The sequence below is a fragment of the Budorcas taxicolor genome, chromosome 4 (genome assembly GCF_023091745.1).
Source record: "Budorcas taxicolor isolate Tak-1 chromosome 4, Takin1.1, whole genome shotgun sequence".
NCBI lineage: Eukaryota > Metazoa > Chordata > Mammalia > Artiodactyla > Bovidae > Budorcas > Budorcas taxicolor.
In genome coordinates, this window is record NC_068913.1 from 13,681,867 (window position 1) to 13,706,253 (window position 24,387).

Below are 24,387 nucleotides of genomic sequence, written 5' to 3' on the forward strand. Positions count from 1 at the left end.
TTCCTTACAGGGCAACCCCGGAGCCAATGGGCTTCCTGGTGCTAAGGGTGCTGCTGTGAGTATATGCTAAAATATGCCGCTGTGGCTTTAAATGTGTTTAATGGGCGCTGTCTCTCATTGTCTCGTGATGGACCTTGCTGCCTTTCTTCCCCAGGGCCTTCCCGGTGTTGCTGGGGCTCCCGGCCTCCCTGGACCCCGGGGTATTCCTGGCCCTGTTGGCGCTGCCGGTGCTACTGGCGCCAGAGGACTTGTTGTAAGTGGTCGTGGCTGATGCTCCCCTCATTCTCAAATGCCGTCCCTGCCGTCATTTCATCCCCGTCTAGACTTACACTTGCCATCTAATCATTCTCTTTCTCTCCAGCACTTTTAATTTGTATTTTTTCTTTAAGTTCAGGCACCTATATGTATACTGTCTTCCCCCCTCTCTCTCTCTCTCTCACACACACACACACACACCCCTCCTGTTCTCCTGGACCATCACCCAGAGGTCAGGAAGGCACATCTCTGCTGTACCAGTCTCACCCTTTCAAGTCAAGACTGTTCCCCTGTAGGTCGTTTACATGTGAACTGAGCGTATTTCATGAGAACTAAAGCTCGCGTTACCTTGACTCATGAACAGTCCCTGATGTTTGTCTCCCAGAGAGGATTGTGACAGATGTCTGTCATTTGACCACTGTTTTGTATTGGACCCTAGGGTGAGCCCGGCCCAGCTGGTTCGAAAGGAGAGAGCGGCAACAAGGGAGAGCCTGTGAGTAGTTCTGTAGTCACAATTTTATGGAATTACTACTGTTTCAATCCAAAAAGTAATACTTCTACTTTTTTTAAGTTATTGCTTTTCTCTAGCTGGATGTAAAGACAAATTTTATTTTCCTGCGTTTCCTTTTTTTTTTTTTTTTAATTAAATAGGGCGCTGTTGGACAGCCAGGTCCTCCTGGCCCCAGTGGTGAAGAAGGAAAGAGAGGTTCCACTGGAGAAATCGGACCCGCTGGCCCCCCAGGACCTCCTGGGCTGAGGGTAGGTCCAAATGCTCTTGACACCCAGACACGCCAGAGGCACTCCTTCATTGGGAATTGGTTAGAATTACCAAGTGCATTTTCTAGATGAAGGAGGCATCTGCTTTCCATCTGCTGTCTTAAATCACTGCCTCTCAATTTGATATGTTATAAAATTGGTCTGGAAACAGGGTTGACCTACTTTTGCAGAATGCTTCTCCCACACATTCCTTCGGGGTTTAGAGGAAGTTTTTTGGCTTGGTTTGTTATTGTATCCCCTGCTGAAGGGCATCAAGATTTCTTGCATGTGTGCCATGTTAATAAATTCTACTCTACCTGATGGAAGAATTTTCCCTGATTTTCTTCTGTGTTTTATGTGCTTTGTTCCAGGGAAATCCAGGCTCCCGTGGTCTACCTGGAGCTGACGGCAGAGCTGGTGTCATGGTAGGGTGTCCATTATTCATATCCTGGAAAGGAACTTGAGGCTTCTGGTGGTGGCTATGACATTGGCTTTAACAAGCTCCCCTCCCTCTTCTTTTAAATAGGGCCCTGCTGGTAGCCGTGGTGCAACTGGCCCTGCTGGTGTGCGAGGCCCCAGTGGAGATTCTGGTCGCCCTGGAGAGCCTGGCCTCATGGGACCCCGAGTAAGTTTCAGATTGATTCTGAGAAAGTCACACCTGGCGGCACTGTTTCCTTTTTTAAAGGGATGATTAATATTTGAAGACAACAATAAAAAAAAAATCAAAAGTTAATTTGTTAGTAAACTTGCTGACAGTTCTCTTTTTAATTTAACTTTATCAAAGCCCAGTAGATATTTTGATGAATTTAGTTAGCTCATAAATGTCCTATTTATTACTTGATACAATGGCTGTGAGGTTTTTGGAAGAATAGATTTATTTTAATATATCCAAATTAGGTTGGTTCTCCTATCAGCATGAATCTTTTATCTCAATTTGTGAGTTTTATATAAGGTGTTCACGAAATGTATTAGGACTATACATTATCAGTTTATTAGATTCAGAAGTGAGTCATTTTTCTAGCAATCACAAAGTGCTATAATGTATTCAGCATCACACTAGCCATGGAGAAATGACCTTTAGAGCTGTAGACACTCTAATCCATAGCAATAGAGTAATTTTTTGCCTCCATTATCTCTTATGGATGGGTATCAACTGTAATTGTACCATAAATAAGTAATAGAGACACCAAACATAGCAATAAAAAAAATCCACTTTGAAAACTGCTTACTAAAAGTATTTGTTTTTCTATTACAAGATAGAAAAACATATATGTTTTGCCCATCAGTATTGCTCAACAGTTTCTTGAGATATCTTTAAATGGGTTGGTTGCACTAAAATTCAATAAAAGGAAAGGCATTAAAAATAGAATGAAGAAAGTTTTCAGGGCTTTTTCATACCTCCTGGCTAGGGCTAATATCCCTAATTTTTGCCCTAAGGCAACAAACAAAAATTGGGAGGAAAGTGCTTTTGTGACATTTCAATTCATTGGAACCTTGAGTACATGTGTGAAAGTGCCAATAGGAAGGCATCCTCATTTGTTTTACAGGGTTTCCCAGGTTCCCCTGGAAATATTGGCCCAGCTGGTAAAGAAGGTCCTGCGGTAAGTATCACTTATATTTTCAAGGACACTTATTGCACCCTTATCAAGTCTATTCTGTAGCTTATTTACACATGAAGACGTTTATACTGAAAATAAGTATCAGCCACACATAAATCTGGGAATGCAAAGTAATAGATTGTAATTACAGAGTCCAAATGAGCACAGGAGCAAAAGGAAAAAGAAAAGCAGGGCAGGGAAAATTGAAGAGGGTGATAAGGTTTGGAAAAGAGAGAAGGGGGGAATTGTGTACAGATGAGATTGACTTGGGTGCGTGTGTACGGACATCCTATTCAGAAAAGGAAAATGGATTCGTAACTTACTGACATCTTCTAGAAGAAGTTCTATGCATTCAGAAGATGATTCTGTTTCATCCCATGGCAGAATCGCAAGCTTGAGGTTGTGAGAGCCTGTAGATGCTGAGTGAACATGAAATAAACTCTGGTTTCAGGGTCTCCCTGGTATTGATGGCAGACCTGGACCCATTGGCCCAGCTGGAGCAAGAGGAGAGCCTGGCAACATTGGATTCCCTGGACCCAAAGGCCCCACTGTAAGAATCACCACCACCTCCTCTCCCTCAGCACTTTTTTGCATCACAATTCATCAAAACTCTCATTTCTCTCTGGCATCAGTCCCCTCTACCTCAAGGGGTCCCTTTCAACACAAGAAAACTGCAATTTACCACTTACCACATTAAAAGTTGGCCTCCAATATGTCATTGTGAAAACTCACATCCTGAGTTGCTTACAGGTGGACCTTATTGTAATCTAGAGCTACACAACGATGGGTCATGCCTCAGATAACAGAACTCAAGGATGAGGAAGCTTAAAAAAATAAGACATTCATATTTCAGAATTGTCATGGTTAACTTGACATTAAATGTATGTTTTTAAAATGTTTATTATAGGGTGATCCTGGCAAACCTGGTGAAAAAGGTCATGCTGGTCTTGCTGGCCCTCGGGTAGGTGCTCATTTCTGTGTGGCTCTATCCATGTGGTATTTATTCACGTAGGAGACGCTCCTTGGAAAAGACCCTGATGGTGGGACAGATGGAGGGCAGGAGGAGAAGGGGGCGACAGAGGATGCGATGGTTGGATGGCGTCACCGACTCAATGGACATGGGTTTGAGCAAGCTCCGGGAGATAGGGAAGGACAGGGAGGCCTAGCGTGCTGCAGTCCGTGGGGTCACGAGGAGTCGGACACGCCTGAACAACAGCAACACATCTTTGAGGCCGTTGCATATCATTCCATCGCTCTCTTTCTACGATGGTACCCCCAAGGCTCTTTATACAATCAAAAACTGTCTTTTCTCTTTAACCACACTTAGAAGGCAGTGAGCTATAGAACAGGTAGAATGTACGCTGAGTCAGAAATATCTACGGGTGCTTCTGGCTTCTACTTAATTCATTTTGTGATTTAGGAGCTATGAGTGTGCTAGTAGCATTCTCTGGCCTTCACAAGTTGCCCTTCATCCATGGATTTCCCGTAAGCCATATCAAAAAGTCAGCAGGCAGTATTTGGGCTTCGGCTGGGGACCCACAATATATTTATTTCATGCTAAAATGTCAAGCTTTGTTTTGAGGGAGTCACACGTGCTTTAGGGAGCCTTATATTGTCTGACTCAGGAGCGACTAACACTGAGCCTTTCTGCTAAACATTTTAGGGTGCTCCAGGTCCTGATGGCAACAATGGTGCTCAGGGACCCCCTGGACTACAGGTGAGTATTCGCCCACTCTTGTCCTATTCTGCCCTAAAATGAATCTAATCCCACAAATATGGCCATTTCTGTTTTTCCTCCAGTCTGAAAGTTATGTAGCTAGAAAGCAAGGGTGGCATATGCCTCTATGTAATCTTTCCTATCACTTTCAGGGTGTCCAAGGTGGAAAGGGTGAACAAGGTCCTGCTGGGCCTCCAGGCTTCCAGGTAAGTCAGCTAAAACTCACAGACTCGGGGTCCGTATGGTTACTTTGGTCAGACTGTCCAGTTGTAAATCACTATACCACTCTCCCCGCCGACCACACAGAACATGATTTCAGAACTGAAGCAAATAGATAGCAAGTGAGAAGCTGCTGTGTAACACAGGGGCCCCCAGCCTGGTGCTCTGTCATGACCTAGAGGGGTGGGATTGGGGTGGGAGAGGCAGGGTGGCTCAAGGGGGAGAAGACTTATGTATACTTATGGCTGATTTACCATATTGGCAGGAACCAACACAGCACTGTAAAGCAAATATTCTCCAATTAAAAGTTTTTAGAAAGAACTGAAGCAAAGAAGGGTACATATTTTTCAAGGCAAACTTTTCTATAAGCCCTTCATAACACACAGTGGTTAGTGATCATATTGATATTAGATAGTTGCCCCCAAAACCAATTATTAGAAAATCCCCCAAACATAGTCATAAAGATGGAGGTTTGTATTTTTTTCATCTAGGGTCTGCCTGGCCCTGCAGGCACAGCTGGTGAAGCTGGCAAACCAGGAGAAAGGGTGAGTAAAACAAGTGATCATAAATTTACCTAAACTTAGGACTTTTTCTCTGTTTAATATCCTACTGCAGTGCAATTAGGACATACAAAAGGAAACTTCATATTTCATGCGTTAATGATAGTATTCCACGTGTGTTGGTACTGTTGGAGAGAATGAGCCAAGTTACTCATTTTCATTCAAATTACTTTGTTTTAAGGATTGAATGAAACATCACATTATGGAAGTGAAATATATCGTGAACATTCCATTTAATAGCTTTACTTTTTTGTATTGTTCTTGGTAACGTTAAAATACAGATTATTTCCCTCTCCACAGAAAAGAAGTGAATGCTCTGATTTTCCATCAAACTAGGCCCTGAAAAATTGCTTTTAATGTTTTTCTTGGCATTCAGACATGACACCGCTATTCACAATCAGGGCATGAGCTCTGAGTCATTTTATCTATAATTGTGATGAATGTGCTTCAATTCAGTTACATTCTGTGGCCTGTTCTCCTTTGTCAACAGTGGGGCACATTAAGGAGACAGCTGGTCAGTAATAAAGGAGATACACTTGGGTATACAATTAACTAGGTAATGGGCAGAATATGATTGTTTCTATTAAGAGAGCAGTCTGTTATATAACTAAAAATAGGCAATGTCTGATACTGTTCATCATCATTATTTATTATATTATCAAAGGAGAAGAGTCTTTTGTCACCTTTAAAAAAGCAATACACTAAATAATGAGAAACTAAACTTTTCTGCTACCAGGTTCTAGGGGAGATCTATCTTTCATATCAGTGGAATTCTCACTTTATCTTTCCATACACCAAGAAAGTTTTCTTGTTCCTAATAGCCTGTGTACTTACACACTCATGGAGGTAGAGCCCATTTGGCTTTATTTTACTCTTTCAAAAACTTTCTAAACATTGTAAACATAAGTGGATCTAGAGAAAATACGTAAATGTCATACTTTATTTATTCCCATGTTTTGCCTAGGGTATCCCTGGTGAATTTGGTCTCCCTGGCCCTGCTGGTGCAAGAGTAAGTATTACTTTCATAAACTCCTGACAATATTTTTAAAACAAATATTGTGCTTTCTTCTAAAAACTACTGATGACCTTGTAACAACAAATTTCTGTTACTCTTCTGTAGTCAAATTGATTTCTAAATTGATAATAGACTTTTGTATCTAATTGCTCATATTTCTTATTAAAAATCTACAAGGTATAAAAAACATAAGTGAACTAATATATGTTTTATATCCAGTGACTTATACATACACGTGAGATATGTTTATATGACAGTGACATGACCTGAGCTAAGGAAAAGTAATATCCTATTAAGATTTAAAGTCAGTTTTTCCAATGCCTGTTGATACTCAAAGCCTAAAATCTGAAATCATGAAGCCTACTCTTATTTAAAAAATTAAATAAATTTATATAATTTTGTCTGTGGTCATTAGACTAACTGGAAAGATTAGTTGGCCCCTATAGTATCCTGTTATGTAGCTAGTTACCATAGAGCTGGGATGCCCACACAAATGTAGTGATATGGGACCATTGGGAAGATCCCCTGGAGAATGAAATGGCAAGCCACTCCAGTCCTCTTGCCTGGAAAATTCCATGAACGGAGGATCCTGCTAAGCTACTGTCCATGGGACTGCAAAGAGTCACACAGGACTGAGCAACTTCACTTCTTTAGGACCATAGAACCAAATTGTAACAAGGGTCTTTGAAACAGTTACAGTGTGGACTTACATGTCAAATATTCTGAACCATAGAATGCTATGTTGTAGTGATACTTACATGCAAAATGGGACGTGTTTAGATAGGCAGAAAAATAAAGAGATATATATACAAATATACACATTTCATATATATATATTTTGTTTTATATGTATATGTATACACACACACACACATATATTTATTTATACCTGTTACACCCCTATTGTGTGCAATTGTAAAAAGAGAACATAGATATGAGGATATATAACCTTATTTACACCTGGTATTGCTTTTCACTGAAAATGATACAATGTTTCCCTTTGAATACTGTGTATAACTGGCATCTGTTTTTACGTATGGATCTATTAATATCACAGAAAAAGACCAAAAAGAGGAAATGAATTCTAAAAGTTGAACATTATACCCGAGAGGCAACAGATTTTGACTTTGTAGCCATAGACCACTAGAACTGAATAAAACCTTAGAGATTATCTCATCCCATCCTTTTGTTTTACTAGTAGAGAAATTATGGGAAAGTAATTATAATTTGCTTGTAAATGGAGAGCTGGGATTCAGAAGCTAAACAAGCATGAACTCTGATGTATAACATGGTATCTTGGAAAATGATGAACAGCACAACACTTCTTCTGATTCCTTCCCACAGGGGGAGCGTGGGCCCCCAGGTGAAAGTGGTGCTGCTGGGCCTACTGGGCCTATTGGAAGCCGAGGTCCTTCTGGACCCCCAGGGCCTGATGGGAACAAGGTAAAATGTGATATTCTATATTGCTGGTTTGGCCCAGTATGCTCTAGAATAAGTAAAATCCTTTATAATAGTAAATGAACTATTTCTCAGATTTTTAAAATTTACTTTCAGTACGGTAATGATTTCCACCTCAGTAAATAACAGTCTGATTCTAGTAGACCCAAATTATTCCAAAGGAAGCAAAACCCCAGTGTTCTACACACATAAATGAATTAGTATGGGTTTTTACTCTTTTTTCATTACATTATTCATACTTTTGTCTTAATCTAGAAACACCATATATATCTGGACACAATTTTTGGAGAATGAAATTTTACTTTCCCAACATCGTAGAGTAAAATTTCGAAAAGTAACTAAATTTTAATAAGAGAATTTATGATGATAAAAACTAACTGGACGGTACTTTCATCTCCAAAACCTAAGCCTGAAAACATGCATTTCAAAATAGAACCTCTGATTTAGATCTTAAAATAGATGGAATTATACATTTCTGAAAAACAGATTACTTCAACTGCAGTAAAGAGAAGGCAATTTATACTACTTCTGATTCTTACCTTTAAGGAGTAAAGAGTCACTATAAAAAACTATTTTGGTATATGGAAGGATATTGGAAAACATAACAATAAGGTAAGAGGGCGAGAGGAAGGAAGAATGGAAATATTGGTTCTCTGAGAAAGTACTTTCAAAGGGTTTTATCTCGGAAGCCAGTCAACAGGTTTTAAGTGCATGGAATTGTAAGGCGTTATAGAAAAATGGAAGCTATAGTCCCCACTCTTAGGAAGATTAAAATGTAAACATCTCTCTGGTTGATGAGGTCTCTTTCCACATTTCCTGTCTAGGCTAAGAGACTTCACCTTGAAACGTGTTTGTGGGCACACATTCTTCACTTTCTGCTTCCCATTGTCGTCCTGTCTTCTCCTGCAGGCCTGCCTTCCTTTAAGAGCAGGTTATAGAAAACTTGGCGGCCCCCATTCCCACCCCCCACTTCTCTTTAATCCCTGGTCATTAACAGCGTCTCCCTCACTTAGAGCCTCCCTCTTTCCTTCGGTAGGCCTCCTTTGTGTCTCTCTAAGCAGGAGAGAATGCTCTCCATTAAATGTATCAATTGGAACCTTCAAGAGTTCCTCTCTCCCCTTTCTTCTTTTCACCACAGAAATAATTGATTTCGCATGTGTTTGATTCAAGGGCGAACCGGGTGTGGTTGGTGCTCCAGGCACTGCTGGTCCATCTGGTCCTAGCGGACTCCCAGGAGAGAGGGGTGCGGCTGGCATTCCTGGAGGCAAGGGAGAAAAGGTACTGTCTCCGCATTGGGCCTTAACACATACTGTTGATGAACTCTAGCAAACAAGGCTGCACAAGGTTAACCTTTTTTTTTTTAAACAGTTCTTGGCAGGTGGTCTGGTAGCATTTTGATGTCTATCTGTATACATTTCCCTCTGCCACCTAGCACCTACGTGTTTCTAAACTCACCAATCTGGCAAAATTCCTTGCTACCATGGAATTTCACGCAAACAGATGGTGTTGAGTAATACATGAGGCTCATTTTAATGCCACTAACAATAATGCCTCCGCCTGCCCTAATTAATGGGAAGAAGCTATATTGAACAGCTGTCAACCGTGCTGCTGCACTACTTAAGCCATAAGAGGGATCGGCCGCTGAAGCCCATTGTGATGTTGCCTTATAATTCTGTCCACAGGAGTTTGTACCTCACTTGATTATGCTTCAGGAGGGTGCATGGAAATTAGTAAAGAATAGTTAACAGTAATCTGGAAAGGGACTTGAATTTTTGTTGTTGTTATTTTTTCCTTCCATATTTCTATCAGATGAGTATTTCCATTCGATTTTTTAGAATATGGTAGGAAATCAAAACATTACTATAGATCTTAAAGGAATAAAGGTATTATAGCCTCTTCTGTAGGGAAAAAAAAAACAATTTTGATTCAAAAGTTTGGTTGGGAAATAAAAAGTTGCTTTTGCTTTATACTTTTAGGGTGAAACTGGTCTCAGAGGTGACGTTGGTAGCCCTGGCAGAGATGGTGCTCGTGTGAGTAGAATTCTGTTTGTACTTATATTGGTTTGTTTTTTTTGAAACATTTCACTCCATTTGAGTTGAGAAGCTTTCCAAAATGGAACTGACAAAAGAGGGAGTCAAGGTTAGTAAAAGGGTATTCCAATCACATCATTTTACATGTTCCAAAAGACAAATTCAGAAGAGGACTTACTCCCTTGAAAATTATGAAAGTTATGAATTGTCTCCCTTCCTTAGTTTTAACTGTACCAAGTACAAACTACCACCCCGAAATCTCTGGCTTTAACAGAACATTATTGTCTAAACTATCATAGGGCTTTAGGAAAAAAAAAGCAGTAATTCTTACATTTTAAGAAGCCATATCCTCTAACAAGGTTCTATATACCCTAAGAATTTATCATTTAAGAGCATCCCCAAGATTAACTGTTAATGGCGTGGAGGTGCCAATGAGAGTCCCATCAAGGTATAATAATCCTACTCTGGAATACTGGTATCATGGCTTTTCTGGGCCATAAGCCCCTTTGGTTCTTCTCACCTCTCTCTCAGTGCTGGGACACATTCATCATAGTCCTGTCTCTGAATCACATAGTCCTAACTCTTCTTAACAAGGCTAGTCATTGGCTACCCTCCAGGGAATTTTAAAAGAGCAGAGAGTTCAGATCTCTGCAGTTCCTAATCTGGCCATAACCTAGACATTTCCATGACCTTCATCGCTGCGGTAACTACTCCTTGGAGTGGCTTCTGCGGCCTTGATAATTAGAACTGAAGTGCATCAAAGGCTTTCTTGAGGTCTGTCCCAAGTGTCCAGTGAAAGTGTTCCACCACTGAATAAGCACAGCAAGGGGAGAGGTTAAGTGTCCCTTCTGACGGTACAGGGCGTTATTGACAAGACTTCTCTTTTGGGGTCTAGGGTGCTCCCGGCGCTGTTGGTGCTCCTGGCCCTGCTGGAGCCAATGGGGACCGGGTAAGCATGCATTTTCACTGACTTGCAACTCTCTGACTGATAGCAATATCGAAAATTCCCTGCTGCCATGGCCCCAAAGGGCCCTAGCAATTCATTTTTATGCCTTTGTATAAAGCCCATCTATTCAAAAACATACCTGTTAGTATGGGGCAGCAGAAAACAAATGCTACGTGGTTAAAGTTCTCTTCCTTTCTATACATGTGCCTGGTATCTGAGCTATACTTTAATCCCTATCATTTGTTTGAAAGTCTTCTGGGGTTGCCCATTAACAATATCCTAATGTACTGAGCTTTGCTGAAGCCTTCAATTGTAAAAAAAAAAAAAAAAATCAATACATGTGTTCCCATTTCACATCGAACAGTCCACTTAAAATAGACATTATTTATTATATTGTGCAAATTGCCACAAATAGATCAGCCTCATGTCCATCTCAAAATTAAAACATCCTCCTTCTGGTATTGTGGACACTGATTTATAATATTTCTACAAGTGTTATGACCAATACCCCTTCAGCTTCCAAAATGAATACAACATTAGGCAGAGTAAGAGTCCATTTCATTTCTATCTCTGAGACGTGCATTAGTCACCTCTTTGGATGCAACTGTGAACTCTGACGAGAACCCACTGGCTACCTCTGTTTCCTTTCCTGCCTACCTCTTTGAGCATCTGTGGGAGGTGCACTGATGCACTCATTTTTGGTCCCCTTGTAGGGTGAAGCTGGTCCCGCCGGCCCTGCTGGCCCTGCTGGTCCTCGTGGTAGCCCTGTAAGTAGAAACCTGGATCAGTTTGGACACTCATAACTTTTATTAGACACCGATGAATCTGAGATTTGCTAAGACATTTTGCAATCCCTTCTCCCACCTAGGGTGAACGTGGTGAGGTTGGTCCCGCTGGCCCCAACGGATTTGCTGGTCCTGCTGTGAGTATCACGCCATGAAAGTTAATCCGGAAACACCCCAAGTGAACAAGTAGAGTGCATTGGAACACCTGAACTGTAACTGTTCCTTTCCAACAGGGTGCTGCTGGTCAACCTGGTGCTAAAGGGGAGAGAGGAACCAAAGGACCCAAGGGTGAAAATGGTCCTGTTGGTCCCACAGGCCCCGTTGGAGCTGCTGGTCCATCTGTAAGTTGAACCCACAAGTGGTCAACACAGCCTGGGCAGTTACCCATGAAATTTTGTAACAACATGTATCAATCAAGTGCCTACATCACGGAACATATCAGATAGAAGACTTTTTTTTTTTTTTTTTTTTGGCAGCTAAAGTTTTTATTTCAACTTATTGCACAATTTCATCAAGACTATTTTTAAAATGAGCTAACACATGTGTACCCACTTTACATATTATAAAAGCATCATAAATATTGTTTTATCTCATTTGTTGGATAACCCCCTAAAGGTGGTCACATTGAAGTGGGAATTTTATGTAACAAAGATAATCTCTAGATTTGCTTCTACTAGACATGGAAATAATCCATTTGAAGAAAAGAGTGAAAAAGGTTGTTTTGTGATTTGACCCCATCTTTCTTTGTTTCCATGTAGGGTCCAAATGGCCCACCTGGTCCTGCTGGAAGTCGTGGTGATGGAGGGCCCCCTGTGAGTACTTACCCTGGATTTGTATCGTTTTCTTTCTTCAGAAGCTATTAGGGACAACTAGAGAGTTTGGAAATTTTGGGTAATTTGGACTCTAATAAGGGGAGTCTTGAGGCTCAAGCTAACTTTGTTTAGAGAAATTCTGATACTGAAATTAAGGGTCATGTTCCTGGAATGTTAATTTAAATTCCAGCTGGAACTCAGTGTACTGTATATTCTTACCACTTCACTTGAGGTAGTAATAACAAGATTAAACCCAGGTAGTTTCATTGTGAAATGGCTAAAATATTTCTTTGGTACCTTTTATTCTTCTACTGATACACCCCTCTTCTGCCTGACCAAGTCCCTTCCCTGGGTTACACTGACTCCCTAGAGACCCAGAGCTCCCTAGGAATGAACTCCACTGACTCCTTCCTCCTCTCGTTGGACAGCAGTTAATACCCTTGGTCTTTTACTGTACCTTCCTCTGAAAACAAAATGACTTACTCCATGTCCATTCCCTTAGCACCCAGCCAGGTGGTTAAGAGTTACTAATATATACACATTGATGTATATAGGATAGTGTCTTGCCTTTATAACCATCATATAATCTGATAGCATTTCAGACAGAACTATCAGAGCCTGAATGCAAAACACGTGCACTGCAATCTGGGCCATGCTGGTCAGGAAGATGTGCGGAGATGGAGGGTCTTCGGGGTCCTGGTTAAAATAATACCCTCTCCAGGGCTGTCACTTCCTACTCTTTGATCCACCCTTGGTTACATGTATTGAGGATTTTCCTTCTTACCCAGATTACCGGAGTTGGTGCTGACTGTGGAATTTTAATGTGCTTGGCTTTTAGGGGGCTACTGGTTTCCCTGGTGCTGCTGGGCGGACTGGTCCCCCTGGACCCGCTGTGAGTAAATCACTTCCCAAGCGTGTGTTCATTTATTTACTCTAGCCAAAACCCCTAGCCTCTAGTAGGAAACTGTTAAGAAACTCTCTACGGAGAAACATGCTACTAGTATTTTGCTATGACTTTCCTCATCTGAAATCAGTTGTTCTGAATCATTAAGGCAAAATCATCAGAAATTATATTTTCTAATATCAGTTTAAGAGGCTTTTATTCATATGAACACAAGTTCCCTTGCCCCTTTTAGGGGCATGGTCTCTGTTTAAAAATCAAGACAGTTTTAGTCACTTATCAGTTATTTCTATATCTAATTACCCTTTATGGCCAACATTCTGCCTCCATTGTTAAAGTATAATTGTTCCTGAATTTAAAGGTGGTTTGGCCTCTAATTTAATTTTGATTCAGACTCTCCTGTCAGGACTCGAGAGAATTTAATTAATTACCAAGGATTAAGTCTTCCGGTTAAGGTTTCAGGGGAAAAAAAATAGCAGAGATGTTGATTTCTTGGAATCCTTTCACAGGTTCATAACAGGAAAATCTTCATTCCCTGTAGGCATTTAATTAAACCTAGTTGGGAGCATATGTGATTCCTCAATTATGAACAAAATGCCTGTACTGGCTTTCTTCGAGAAGAAACAAGTAGAGTCCCCCAAAACCCAGAGTCCCATTCATTTGCAACTAACTAGTATAACTCAGCATAGCTCTGATTCCAATATGCTGGCAGCTGTGGCCACAGCATTGCTTTTCCTCACAGACATTTGCCATACCCTCTGCCTCAGTTGTTCAGTTTATTACAGCCTCAGGAAGGAAGATGAAAATTGCTTCTTTCTATAAGAAAGATTGTTTAAAGGTCTAAACATTTCTCCAAAATGGCCAGGATATTATTTTGTGGCTTCAAATTGTTGACATCTTAATATTTAAAACCTCAGCTGCTCTCTCCCTGCTCCATGATGATTAACAGAAAGTGACCTCATACATTTGCTCACAGGGTATCTCTGGCCCCCCTGGCCCCCCTGGTCCTGCTGGTAAAGAAGGGCTCCGTGGGCCTCGTGGAGACCAAGGTCCAGTTGGTCGAACTGGAGAGCCAGGTGCCGCTGGCCCTCCTGGCTTTCTTGGTGAGAAGGGTCCCTCTGGAGAGCCTGGTACTGCTGTAAGTGATTTCAGACTCTTCTTTCTTAATACCTTGTGTTGAATTAAAATAAGTCCCATATACAAATCTTCATGCGGCCTATATATTGGCTGATGAGTATTGCAGGTTCTCAAGTAGAACTCAGTTGAGCCAGGAAATCTATCCAACAGATATTGAGGTGTCAGGGCTTCAGTAGATACTGAGAAGGCACTTCGTGGAGGTAACAATAAGTGAGTGAACTCGCTGTTTTATCAATAGAGCCTTTTAAGCTGTTGAGGGTACCTTACTGGTACTGGATTTAGAGCAAACTTCTATCGCTGTGGTCATCCTACTGTAAATTAATCAATCTCAGTAAGCTATCAGTTTTTTAAAACACGCAGTGTGCAGTATTATTGCCACTTCTGAAAAGTGATTTTACTAGACCTGGTTTAGTTAGAGGCCAAGGTCAAAAATTTTTGCTTCCCAGCGTAAATTCTATGACTCTGTTCCCTCACTCTGTGATGACTTCGTTAATCCCAACCTCGTGTTTTTAAATGCCATTCCACTGGTCTCAAGGAGAAACCAGGTACAAAGAAACATACATGCCAAAATGGAAACTAATTGTCATCACTAGAGAAAAGATAGCCAAAGATATGTCCTATTAATAGGAGGTCACTAGCCTTTTTTCTGGGTTTCCCAGGTGGCACAAGGGGTAAAGAACCTACCTGCCAATATGCAGGAGACTTAAAAGACATGGGTTCAATCTCTGGGTTGAGAAGATCCCCTGGAGGAGAGCATGGCAGCCCACTCCAGTATTCTTGCCTGGAGAATCCCATGAACAGAGGAGCCTGGTGGGCTACACTCCCTGGGGCCACAAAGAGTCAGACATGACTGCAGTGACTTTGCAGGCACACAGCCTTTTTCTACACTAAGGATAAACCCATTCTCAGAATCTCAGACCAACCTGTATTATCCTATAGGGCCTTCCAGTAATGCCCACTATTTTTATTGCTGTTTAGGGACCTCCTGGAACCCCAGGGCCACAAGGTCTTCTTGGCGCTCCTGGTTTTCTGGGTCTCCCAGGCTCCAGAGGTGAGCGTGGTCTACCAGGTGTCGCTGGATCTGTGGTAAGTGTTTGACACCATTCTTATCCTCATTAACATAATAAAAGATGTTAAAAGCTGCCACTTCAACTGTGACAGATTGATCACTGAATAACTCCACTTAAGATTTTTTTATTCATGGCATTTCTTTATACAGATCACATGTCACTTAACTGAGAAGCTTTAATACTACCTCCCTTAGACACGTTAGAAAGACACAGCTTACCATTATGCAGAACAATTCTTGTTCTTTTTTACATGCTTAACAACAATGCAAGCGCTAATTGCATTTACTCCTTTGTAGTACGAAATGCTAGCATCATTTATCCCAGAGCAAGAATGAAACTTTGCAAGTTCTGAATCATTCCATTAAACCTAGTATGTGACAGTAACTAGGAACCATCTAATCTCCATAAACTCTCTCACCTTGATGAATTCATTTTAATCTGGAGTATCAGATGAAATGAGGCTCACTTTGTTTAGGACATTCCCAAAGTACATACAACTGACCATCTCAGTGTATAGGAGGAGGGCAAGGATGACGCTAATGACATTGCTTACCATTAGGTGGCCCCTCACTTTCCATTTACCTTCTCTTTCGAAACTGGAATCCCCTGACTAGGACTGCTTTGGGAGAATGAGACTAGCCCTCCATCCAGTGAAAGGAATTTTGTCTTCTCTGCCTCTTTAGGGTGAACCTGGTCCCCTCGGCATTGCAGGCCCACCTGGGGCCCGTGGTCCCCCTGGTAATGTCGGTAATCCTGGCGTCAATGGTGCTCCTGGTGAAGCCGGTCGTGACGTGAGTCCAACATTTGGTTTGTAAAATCTAACTTAGCAGTACATCACTGTGTGCAACTTTGTAGCCTGAGGTGAAGTCTCGTTGTACTAACCACTCTCAGGACTGAAAATACTAAAGATAACTTGGAATGAGTCTTTAAGTAGCATACTTCAGGGTGGCCAAAAGATTATAAAAAGACCTCTAAAAAAAAAATCTAGGTTTGAAAGTTTCTTGTTCCTGTTTTTGAACAGCCTGAAAGCGGGTTCTCTATTGGGCACTGGGAGTGATGACGGCAGGTAGCCCAACTATAAGGGGCCGGTGGGCTACAGTCTCTCTAAGTGCCTAAGCTGGTGTGATGTCTTCACAGGGCAACCCTGGGAATGACGGTCCCCCAGGCCGCGATGGTCAACCCGGACACAAGGTCAGTATACCTCGTCATTGTCTGTGACTTCAAAGGGGACTGCAGTACAAGCCAAACTGATGCTGAGCTTCGTGTTTGCCTTCCATAGGGGGAGCGTGGTTACCCCGGTAATGCGGGTCCTGTTGGTGCTGCTGGTGCTCCTGGCCCTCAAGGCCCCGTGGGTCCCACTGGTAAACACGGAAGCCGTGGTGAACCGGTAAGTGTGTCAACAGCAGCCCCTTGATGCTGTCATCCTTATCGGGCTCCACCCCGGCCTCCCCACGCTTGGGAAATGGGGGCGGCCTAGGGAGGAGGATCTTGGCTGCTAAGTTGTGTTTTTCTTTTCTGATTCACAGGGTCCTGTCGGTGCTGTTGGTCCTGCTGGTGCTGTTGGCCCAAGAGGTCCCAGTGTATGTACATATAGATGGTTTCTGTGCAGCATTTAGGGAGGATCAGTCTAGACTGTCCATTAAGAAGACAAATAATACATAGACTATATATATATTTTTAAAATTTAGTCCATGTTGAGAGTTGCTACAGACAGCTTTTAATCTCTTGTATTTCAAATCTCTTCTTATTGGTATTAAATAATCACAAAGATTGGACTTCCTCAGTGGCCCAGAGGGTAAAGAATCTGCCTGCATTGCAGGAGACCCGGGTTTGAGCCCTAGGTTGGGGAAGATCCCCTGGAGACGGGAATGGCAGCCACTGCAGTGTTCTTGCCTGGAGAATTCCATGGACACAGGAGCCTGGTGGGCTACAGTCCATAAGGTCACAAAGAGTTGGACACGACTGAGTGACTAACACTTTGACTTTCAATCACAAAGATTAGCCACTTAACAGAGAGCTGAACTAAAGAAGATTAAGGAAAGAGGTGGGAATATCACCCACCTGGCTTTTAGACTTTTCACATATTGAATTATGTTTGTAAATAGACTGAACAATATTTGTGAAGAACTGAGTGTTGTTTAACCGTAAATGTCCTGTGTGTCCTTCTTTTTCTTCATAGGGCCCACAAGGTATTCGAGGTGACAAGGGAGAGCCTGGTGATAAGGGTCCCAGAGGTCTTCCTGGCTTAAAGGGACACAATGGGTTGCAAGGTCTTCCGGGTCTTGCTGTAAGTACAGTATGGAGAAACAGCTTATGTCTATATAGATCTTAAAGTCCTTCAGCAAAGAATGAACTTCCTCTGAATTTTACTGCTATTGTTCTAAAATGTCCTACACCATATTCATTTCCTGTTCTCTGGCAAATTCCATAGCTCAGAGATAATGCTATTTCATCCCAACATGGAAAGGTGAGGGTTAGAGGAGATAGAAATGTACATATACTAAGATCTCCTGGCAACAATGTCCTTCAGCCCCACTTAAATAAATATAATTAGAGGAATGACTAATACTGCACTGTGAAATAGCTTGTAGAAAAAAAAAAATAATTGAATAGACATAATGAAAGAAAAGAGGCCCATTTTACATTTTTAATTTTCTCAATCCAGAGTCCATTGAAACTAAAATTTTCTGTTCAGTTTTTTAAAATCTGCTCATCGACACATGTTCTAAAGGTGTGACTTTCCTGTTCTCTCTTTAAAGGGTCATCACGGCGATCAAGGTGCCCCCGGTGCTGTGGGTCCTGCTGGTCCTAGGGTAGGTAGATCTAAGAGATGTTTATCTCTGAGAAGAGCCTATGGCAGGCAGACCGCTGTCTCCCTTGTGGGGTGTTCACTGGCACACACAGACTTGGTGTCCTTCTTTCCTAGGGCCCTGCTGGTCCTACTGGCCCCGCTGGCAAAGATGGTCGCACTGGACAGCCTGGTGCAGTCGGACCTGCTGGCATTCGTGGTTCTCAGGGTAGCCAAGGTCCTGCTGTAAGTATGATTTGGGGAAATAATAAAGGGCATCACTGACCTATGGGAATATCTTCTTTAGACCAAACCAAGACAGCGAAGGGCTTCCTTGGTGGCTCAGAGCGGTAAAGAATCCGCCTGCAATGCGGGAGACCTAGGTTCGATCCCTGGATTGGGAAGATCCCCTGGAGGAGGAAATGGCAACCCACTCCAGTATTCTTGCCTGGAAAATTCCCTGGACAGAGGAGCCTGATGAGCTACAGTCCACATGGTTGCAAAGAGCTGGAAACGACTGGGCGATTAAGTATATAAGACAGTGATAACAGCACATTAAAGTAGTCCCCATTTCCCTGCTTTCTAAAATATATAAAAATTATCTGTACCTGATAACTCTTTAAGCCCATCCCTGCAAGTATGCCTTGGAGCAAGTCGTTATTACATGACTTTGATTCTGTTTTACTTATTAGGGCAAGCTTTTGTGTGAATCTCCATGGAAAACCTGTTATCATTGTTGTCTTTCACCATGACCAAATCCAGAGCCTCTTGTTTCTCACTTCCACCTCTGCAGGGCCCTCCTGGTCCCCCCGGCCCTCCTGGACCTCCTGGCCCAAGTGGTGGTGGTTACGACTTTGGTTTTGATGGAGACTTCTACAGGGCTGACCAGCCTCGCTCACCAACTTCTCTCAGACCCAAGGATTATGAAGTTGATGCTACTCTGAAATCTCTCAACAACCAGATTGAGACCCTTCTTACTCCAGAAGGCTCTAGGAAGAACCCAGCTCGCACATGCCGAGACTTGAGACTCAGCCACCCAGAATGGAGCAGTGGTAGGTTGAGATATCCGATCAGAATGACCCTTCTCACAAGTTAGGCCTTTCAAAGTCATCTCCCACTGATATGAAAGGGTATTTGAGTCAAAATGGCATTATGTAAAATCCTACCCAGTTAATAAAGTATTTTCTTTTCCCAACCAGCACCCATTTTCAAGATTGTCTCGATTCGTATTTCTGCCCTTTCCACGGTAATACATACCCTGATTTTGATTTTCATGGAGAGGAGAGGAGGAACTGTCTAATACTGAAAATAGTCATCCTCTTCCTGTTGATGTGGAGTAGACAATTTAACAGTATGATCAAAAATGCTACTTTTGGGAATCAGAATTTCTCAGTAGTAATTATTAGAACCTATGCTCCTCTCGCTCAATGAGAGGTTTTATGACCTAGGTCTTTTTCTTTTCAAGGTTACTACTGGATTGACCCTAACCAAGGATGTACTATGGATGCTATCAAAGTATACTGTGATTTCTCTACCGGCGAAACCTGCATCCGGGCTCAACCTGAAGACATCCCAGTCAAGAACTGGTACAGAAATTCCAAGGCCAAGAAGCATGTCTGGGTAGGAGAAACTATCAATGGTGGCACCCAGGTAAGGAATTTTACAAACATTCCTTTTCCTACTGAATACTGTCTAGCACTCTTTGCTTTTTAATTATCCTCATTTTGGCCTTTTACCAAAATGGGCTTTTTAAAAGAACCTGCTCTGTTCTTGGGTTCTGTTACTTCCTGGATTGAATATTACAGATAGATTGATTGGACGTGTCCATACAATCCAGAAGTTATTATGCAAATATGACTTAACTGATAGTCACTGGAGAAAGTGACAATGTCACATGGTGCGAAGGGGTACAAGCCATCATCTAGTCCAGTATCCAGGAACATATGTTTTCAAGATGTGAGCTTTTCTGAACTTCTAATTAAAAGTTTTCATCAACTTTATTGGTGGAAAATAAAAGGGTCTAAATCTCTACCTTCTTGCTCTCTTATTTTTAAAAGGAAACATATATGTGGAGAGAGAGAAGCTTTATCTGAAATAGGTCCCTTTTTGAGATGGCTTGCCTCAGCATGGTAGTTCCTGTGTTCCTTCTAGGTAGCCACTATTTCAAAGACAAGTGAATTGAGTCTCCTTTAAAAGTACAGGTTCATACCTGTGTCCATTATTCTTCTCTTTACCAGAATATTTTTTTTAATTTGACTTTTAGTATCTGAGTCCTCCTTCATTTAATTGGAATTCCCATCTTACTCTCTGTAGTTTGAATATAATGTTGAAGGAGTAACCACCAAGGAAATGGCTACCCAACTTGCCTTCATGCGTCTGCTGGCCAACCATGCGTCTCAGAACATCACCTACCATTGCAAGAACAGCATTGCATACATGGATGAGGAAACTGGCAACCTGAAAAAGGCTGTCATTCTGCAAGGATCCAATGATGTCGAACTTGTTGCTGAGGGCAACAGCAGATTCACTTACACTGTTCTTGTAGATGGCTGCTCTGTAAGTAATAGTGGAATATGGGAATAACATTAATTTGGGAAGTGGGATAGTGGAGCTTAGACCATTAAATGAACAGATGAAAGAGAGACCTAACTTATTTTTCTTTCATAAATACATTTGTTTAAATTCAGATGGTAAATCCAGAGCATTCTTATCAGATCTTGCCTTCTGAAATTCTCTGAAATACTGAAATATATACTATGTTCCATGTATTATTTTTCTTTCATATGTTTTTTAAATGATGATGTAAAGCCATAACTTAAAATTACTTGAGGTTAAAAAGCCCCAGGCTGTAATTTATAATATAGTACATAATGGGCTTCCCAGGTGGCACTACTGGTAAAGAACCCACTCGCCTATGCAGGAGACATAAGAGATGTGGGTTTGATCCCTGGGTCGGAAAGATCCCCTGGAGAACCCACTCCAGTATTCTTACCTAGAGGAGCCTGGAGGGCTACGGTCCATAGAGTTGCAAAGAGTCAGACATGACTGAAGCAACTTAGCAACACATGCATAATAAAATAATTATATATGAATAATATCTGATATATATTTCTCTATAAATACGTGTTCTATATAATTATATATTATACAATATAATTGTGTGTAATATATCTAATTATATAATATGGTACAAGATGATTAGATTCCATAACAGTGCTGCTTTATACCTATTCCTGTCTTCTCTTTTTAAATAGAAAAAGACAAATGAATGGAAGAAGACAATCATTGAGTATAAAACAAACAAGCCATCTCGCCTGCCTATCCTTGATATTGCACCTTTGGACATCGGTGGCGCTGACCAAGAAATCAGATTGAACATTGGCCCGGTCTGTTTCAAATAAACAAACTCAACCTAAATTAAAGAAAAAGGAAATCTGAAACATTTCTCTTGGCCATTTCTTTTTCTTCTTTCCTAACTGAAAGCTGAATCCTTCCGTTTCTTCTGCACATCTACTTGCTTAAATTGTGGGCAAAAGAGGAGAAGGATTGATCAGAGCATTGTGCAATACAATTTAATTCATTCCCCCTCCCTTTCCCCCCTCTCCAAAAGATTTGGAATTTTTTTTTTTTTCAACACTCTTACACCTGTTGTGGAAAATGTCAACCTTTGTAAGAAAACCAAAATAAAAATTGAAAAATAAAAACCATGAACATTTGCACCACTTGTGGCTTTTGAATATCTTCCACGGAGGGAAGTTTAAAACCCAAACTTCCAAAGGTTTAAACTACCTCAAAACACTTTCCTGTGAGTGTGATCCACACCGTGAGGTGCTGACCAGAAATGAGCTGAGGTATTTGTGCTTTTTTGTTCAAAATACGAAGGTGCTAATTAACAGTATTTCAGATACTTGAAGAATGTTGATGGTGCTAGGAGAATTCGAGGAGAGACACTCCTCTGCTGTTGAGCTGTATCGTGTATTTTTTTCATGTGACGTAACATCAGTACTTTACATCTTATTCCCACAAAGTAAGTGGATCATTTGCCCAACATTGTCCTCTTCTTTAAATTCAGCATCTGTTCTCGCCAGTCTCATGTTCATCCTCTCCCACGGTTCCAAAGAAGTCTTGTTTCTCGGACAAGCAGAAAAATTAAATTGTACCTATTTTGTATATGTGAGATGTTTAAATAAATTGTGAAAAAAATGAAATAAAGCATGTTTGGTTTTCCAAAGAAAATATTGAGTAGAATTCCTTGCTTCAGTGCTCTTCTCAATACAAATATAGATTGTAGCAGCTCCACCAGCCATAATACCAAGTGTTTCTCATTAGATAGAAACTCTGCCAAAAGGGCAGTTTGGTATGGTACAAAGAGCAGAGAACAAGGACCCTGGAGATCTGAGCTCCAATTCCGGCTCAGCTCCTTCCGGCTAACTGACCTTGGGCATTTCACCTTCCTGAGTTTCGCTATTTATCTATAGTATGGGGAAGACTCCTTCTCTGAACTAACATTTGCCCTACTCAAAATACATCATACCTAAGCAACATGGCAGAGGTTGACCCACATTTACTCTAAGTAGAGGTCCATAGAATCTTTTGGTTTATTATCCATTAAGCACTTTGAAACAGTGGCTGCAAGTTGGTCTATGCACAATTAATACTATTAACTAAAACAGTTTCAAATATTCAGTGAAAAATGCCATACACTTAAATCTGCTGCAACTGAGTACAGTGCCTGTTAAGAGGTAATGTGTGGGCTGTCAATCAGCACAGACACTTGTGGATAATAGTACCGTGAACACCCACCTGCCAAATTAAGTTCGTTCTCCTCCCCTGCACCTTTCAATGACATCTTTAATACACTTAAACATAGTGGCGTGTCAAGGAAAATGTTAAGATTCATTTAGAACTTACTTCCTGTTGCAGAACATAATTGTGATTGTAATATTTGCCTCCTGCTATAAAGTCATCTTGAGATTCAATTAGTTTTTTAAAAGCAAAAGACTGAACATGATAAAAATCTAAAATTAGCTCTGGAAAGTTAGCAAGGTCTACTAACCAAACGACAATTTCAAATTATGGTCCCTCTACCACCAAGATCAGAACACTGCGATGCTTATTGAAATGCAGATTCCCAATCCTCAGCCACCAAATTAAGACTTAGTATGGAATTAGCATTCCTTGAAGCACCTTGAAAGATTCTGACAGTGCACCAACTGGGATACCATTGGATAAGGTTATTTCAAACAATCCTTTGTAGTTTTAACATTTTACATCTGGCAAGAAAGAAAGAATCAATACCCTTGACCAAGTAACAGAAAACTGAACCTTTGCGATCATAGTACTAGTACTCCCCACAAATTGCTAATTGAAATAACCAAGGTAAATTTACATAATAATCAGTTAGAAATCTCTAGATTAAAAATACGCTATGCTCAGGCTTGCAGTATAAGAAACAACCATAAAGACAGCATAAAAAAGGGAGAAAGAGAAGCAGGAAGAAAACCAACACTTACTGCCTACCAACTATGAGCCTGAACTATGCTCCATGATAATGACTTGTCAAACTATATCCAAATAGGGAGATTTCCTAACGACTTACTAGTCATTTACTCATCTACCTGTGACTAGTATAGTGAAACGGTTAAATAATGGTATACCTGATAGATAACAATAAGGAAAAAAATGATGGCATATCTAATAAATACCAATGAGGACAAAATGACATAGCTAACAGATAATAATAAGAAAACAGTGAAATAAAATTTTATATCCCAGTAACATTTATGAGGATAATTAAAAGAGAAAAGATAAGAGAATGTCAGAGTCTTTAAAATATATTCAGGTACACTGTCATTAAAAATATTTTAATTGCATATAAAAATACCAAGAGTAGGTATATTCATGTATTAACAATAGAAATGATTTTATGTATAAATTATCCAAATTTGCTGCAATGTAGTTATATTACTTTTGTCATTTACAACAAATTTAAAATATCATGAAAAGAAATACACAGTCACAAGTGAAAACGATCCTGGTTGAGGAGTGACCAACCCCAGGGGAAGGGTGGTCATCCTCTCACTCACCCCACTCCTTCTGAAAAAGAAGAAAAATCCTGACCTAAAGTGTCATTATTCCTCACATCCCAGCTACTCTGGGGGACACTGGGGAGAGGAGTACAAACCCATAATGCGGCAGCGTCCTCAGGGATCTCGCAGTTCAGTTGCAGAGAGAGAATAAAGTAACGTGCGAACACAATTTTAAATGAAGTGTCCTCCAGTAGCAGAGAACTCCATTAATTAATGCGATGAAGTGTCAAGAAACTGACCCTAGCCTCATG

At 41.0% G+C, this 24,387-nt stretch overlaps 1 protein-coding gene across 1 annotated transcript in view; it reads left to right on the plus strand.

The window, feature by feature from the left end:
• Positions 1 to 21,766, plus strand: part of COL1A2 (collagen type I alpha 2 chain) — a 36,362-nt gene extending 14,596 nt beyond the window's left edge. The window contains exons 18-52 of the mRNA XM_052638564.1: positions 11 to 55; positions 155 to 253; positions 695 to 748; positions 907 to 1,014; positions 1,383 to 1,436; positions 1,538 to 1,636; positions 2,559 to 2,612; positions 3,061 to 3,159; positions 3,517 to 3,570; positions 4,273 to 4,326; positions 4,479 to 4,532; positions 5,037 to 5,090; positions 6,070 to 6,114; positions 7,465 to 7,563; positions 8,749 to 8,856; positions 9,555 to 9,608; positions 10,504 to 10,557; positions 11,268 to 11,321; positions 11,423 to 11,476; positions 11,573 to 11,680; positions 12,098 to 12,151; positions 12,990 to 13,043; positions 14,029 to 14,190; positions 15,168 to 15,275; positions 15,943 to 16,050; positions 16,397 to 16,450; positions 16,539 to 16,646; positions 16,786 to 16,839; positions 17,439 to 17,546; positions 18,019 to 18,072; positions 18,186 to 18,293; positions 18,841 to 19,099; positions 19,513 to 19,697; positions 20,361 to 20,603; positions 21,302 to 21,766. Coding sequence (XP_052494524.1) covers positions 11 to 55; positions 155 to 253; positions 695 to 748; positions 907 to 1,014; positions 1,383 to 1,436; positions 1,538 to 1,636; positions 2,559 to 2,612; positions 3,061 to 3,159; positions 3,517 to 3,570; positions 4,273 to 4,326; positions 4,479 to 4,532; positions 5,037 to 5,090; positions 6,070 to 6,114; positions 7,465 to 7,563; positions 8,749 to 8,856; positions 9,555 to 9,608; positions 10,504 to 10,557; positions 11,268 to 11,321; positions 11,423 to 11,476; positions 11,573 to 11,680; positions 12,098 to 12,151; positions 12,990 to 13,043; positions 14,029 to 14,190; positions 15,168 to 15,275; positions 15,943 to 16,050; positions 16,397 to 16,450; positions 16,539 to 16,646; positions 16,786 to 16,839; positions 17,439 to 17,546; positions 18,019 to 18,072; positions 18,186 to 18,293; positions 18,841 to 19,099; positions 19,513 to 19,697; positions 20,361 to 20,603; positions 21,302 to 21,448 — 3,210 coding nt within the window. The 3' untranslated portion in view covers positions 21,449 to 21,766. The remainder of the gene's footprint in view (positions 1 to 10; positions 56 to 154; positions 254 to 694; positions 749 to 906; positions 1,015 to 1,382; positions 1,437 to 1,537; positions 1,637 to 2,558; positions 2,613 to 3,060; positions 3,160 to 3,516; positions 3,571 to 4,272; positions 4,327 to 4,478; positions 4,533 to 5,036; positions 5,091 to 6,069; positions 6,115 to 7,464; positions 7,564 to 8,748; positions 8,857 to 9,554; positions 9,609 to 10,503; positions 10,558 to 11,267; positions 11,322 to 11,422; positions 11,477 to 11,572; positions 11,681 to 12,097; positions 12,152 to 12,989; positions 13,044 to 14,028; positions 14,191 to 15,167; positions 15,276 to 15,942; positions 16,051 to 16,396; positions 16,451 to 16,538; positions 16,647 to 16,785; positions 16,840 to 17,438; positions 17,547 to 18,018; positions 18,073 to 18,185; positions 18,294 to 18,840; positions 19,100 to 19,512; positions 19,698 to 20,360; positions 20,604 to 21,301) is intronic.
• Positions 21,767 to 24,387: the final 2,621 nt, after the last annotated feature.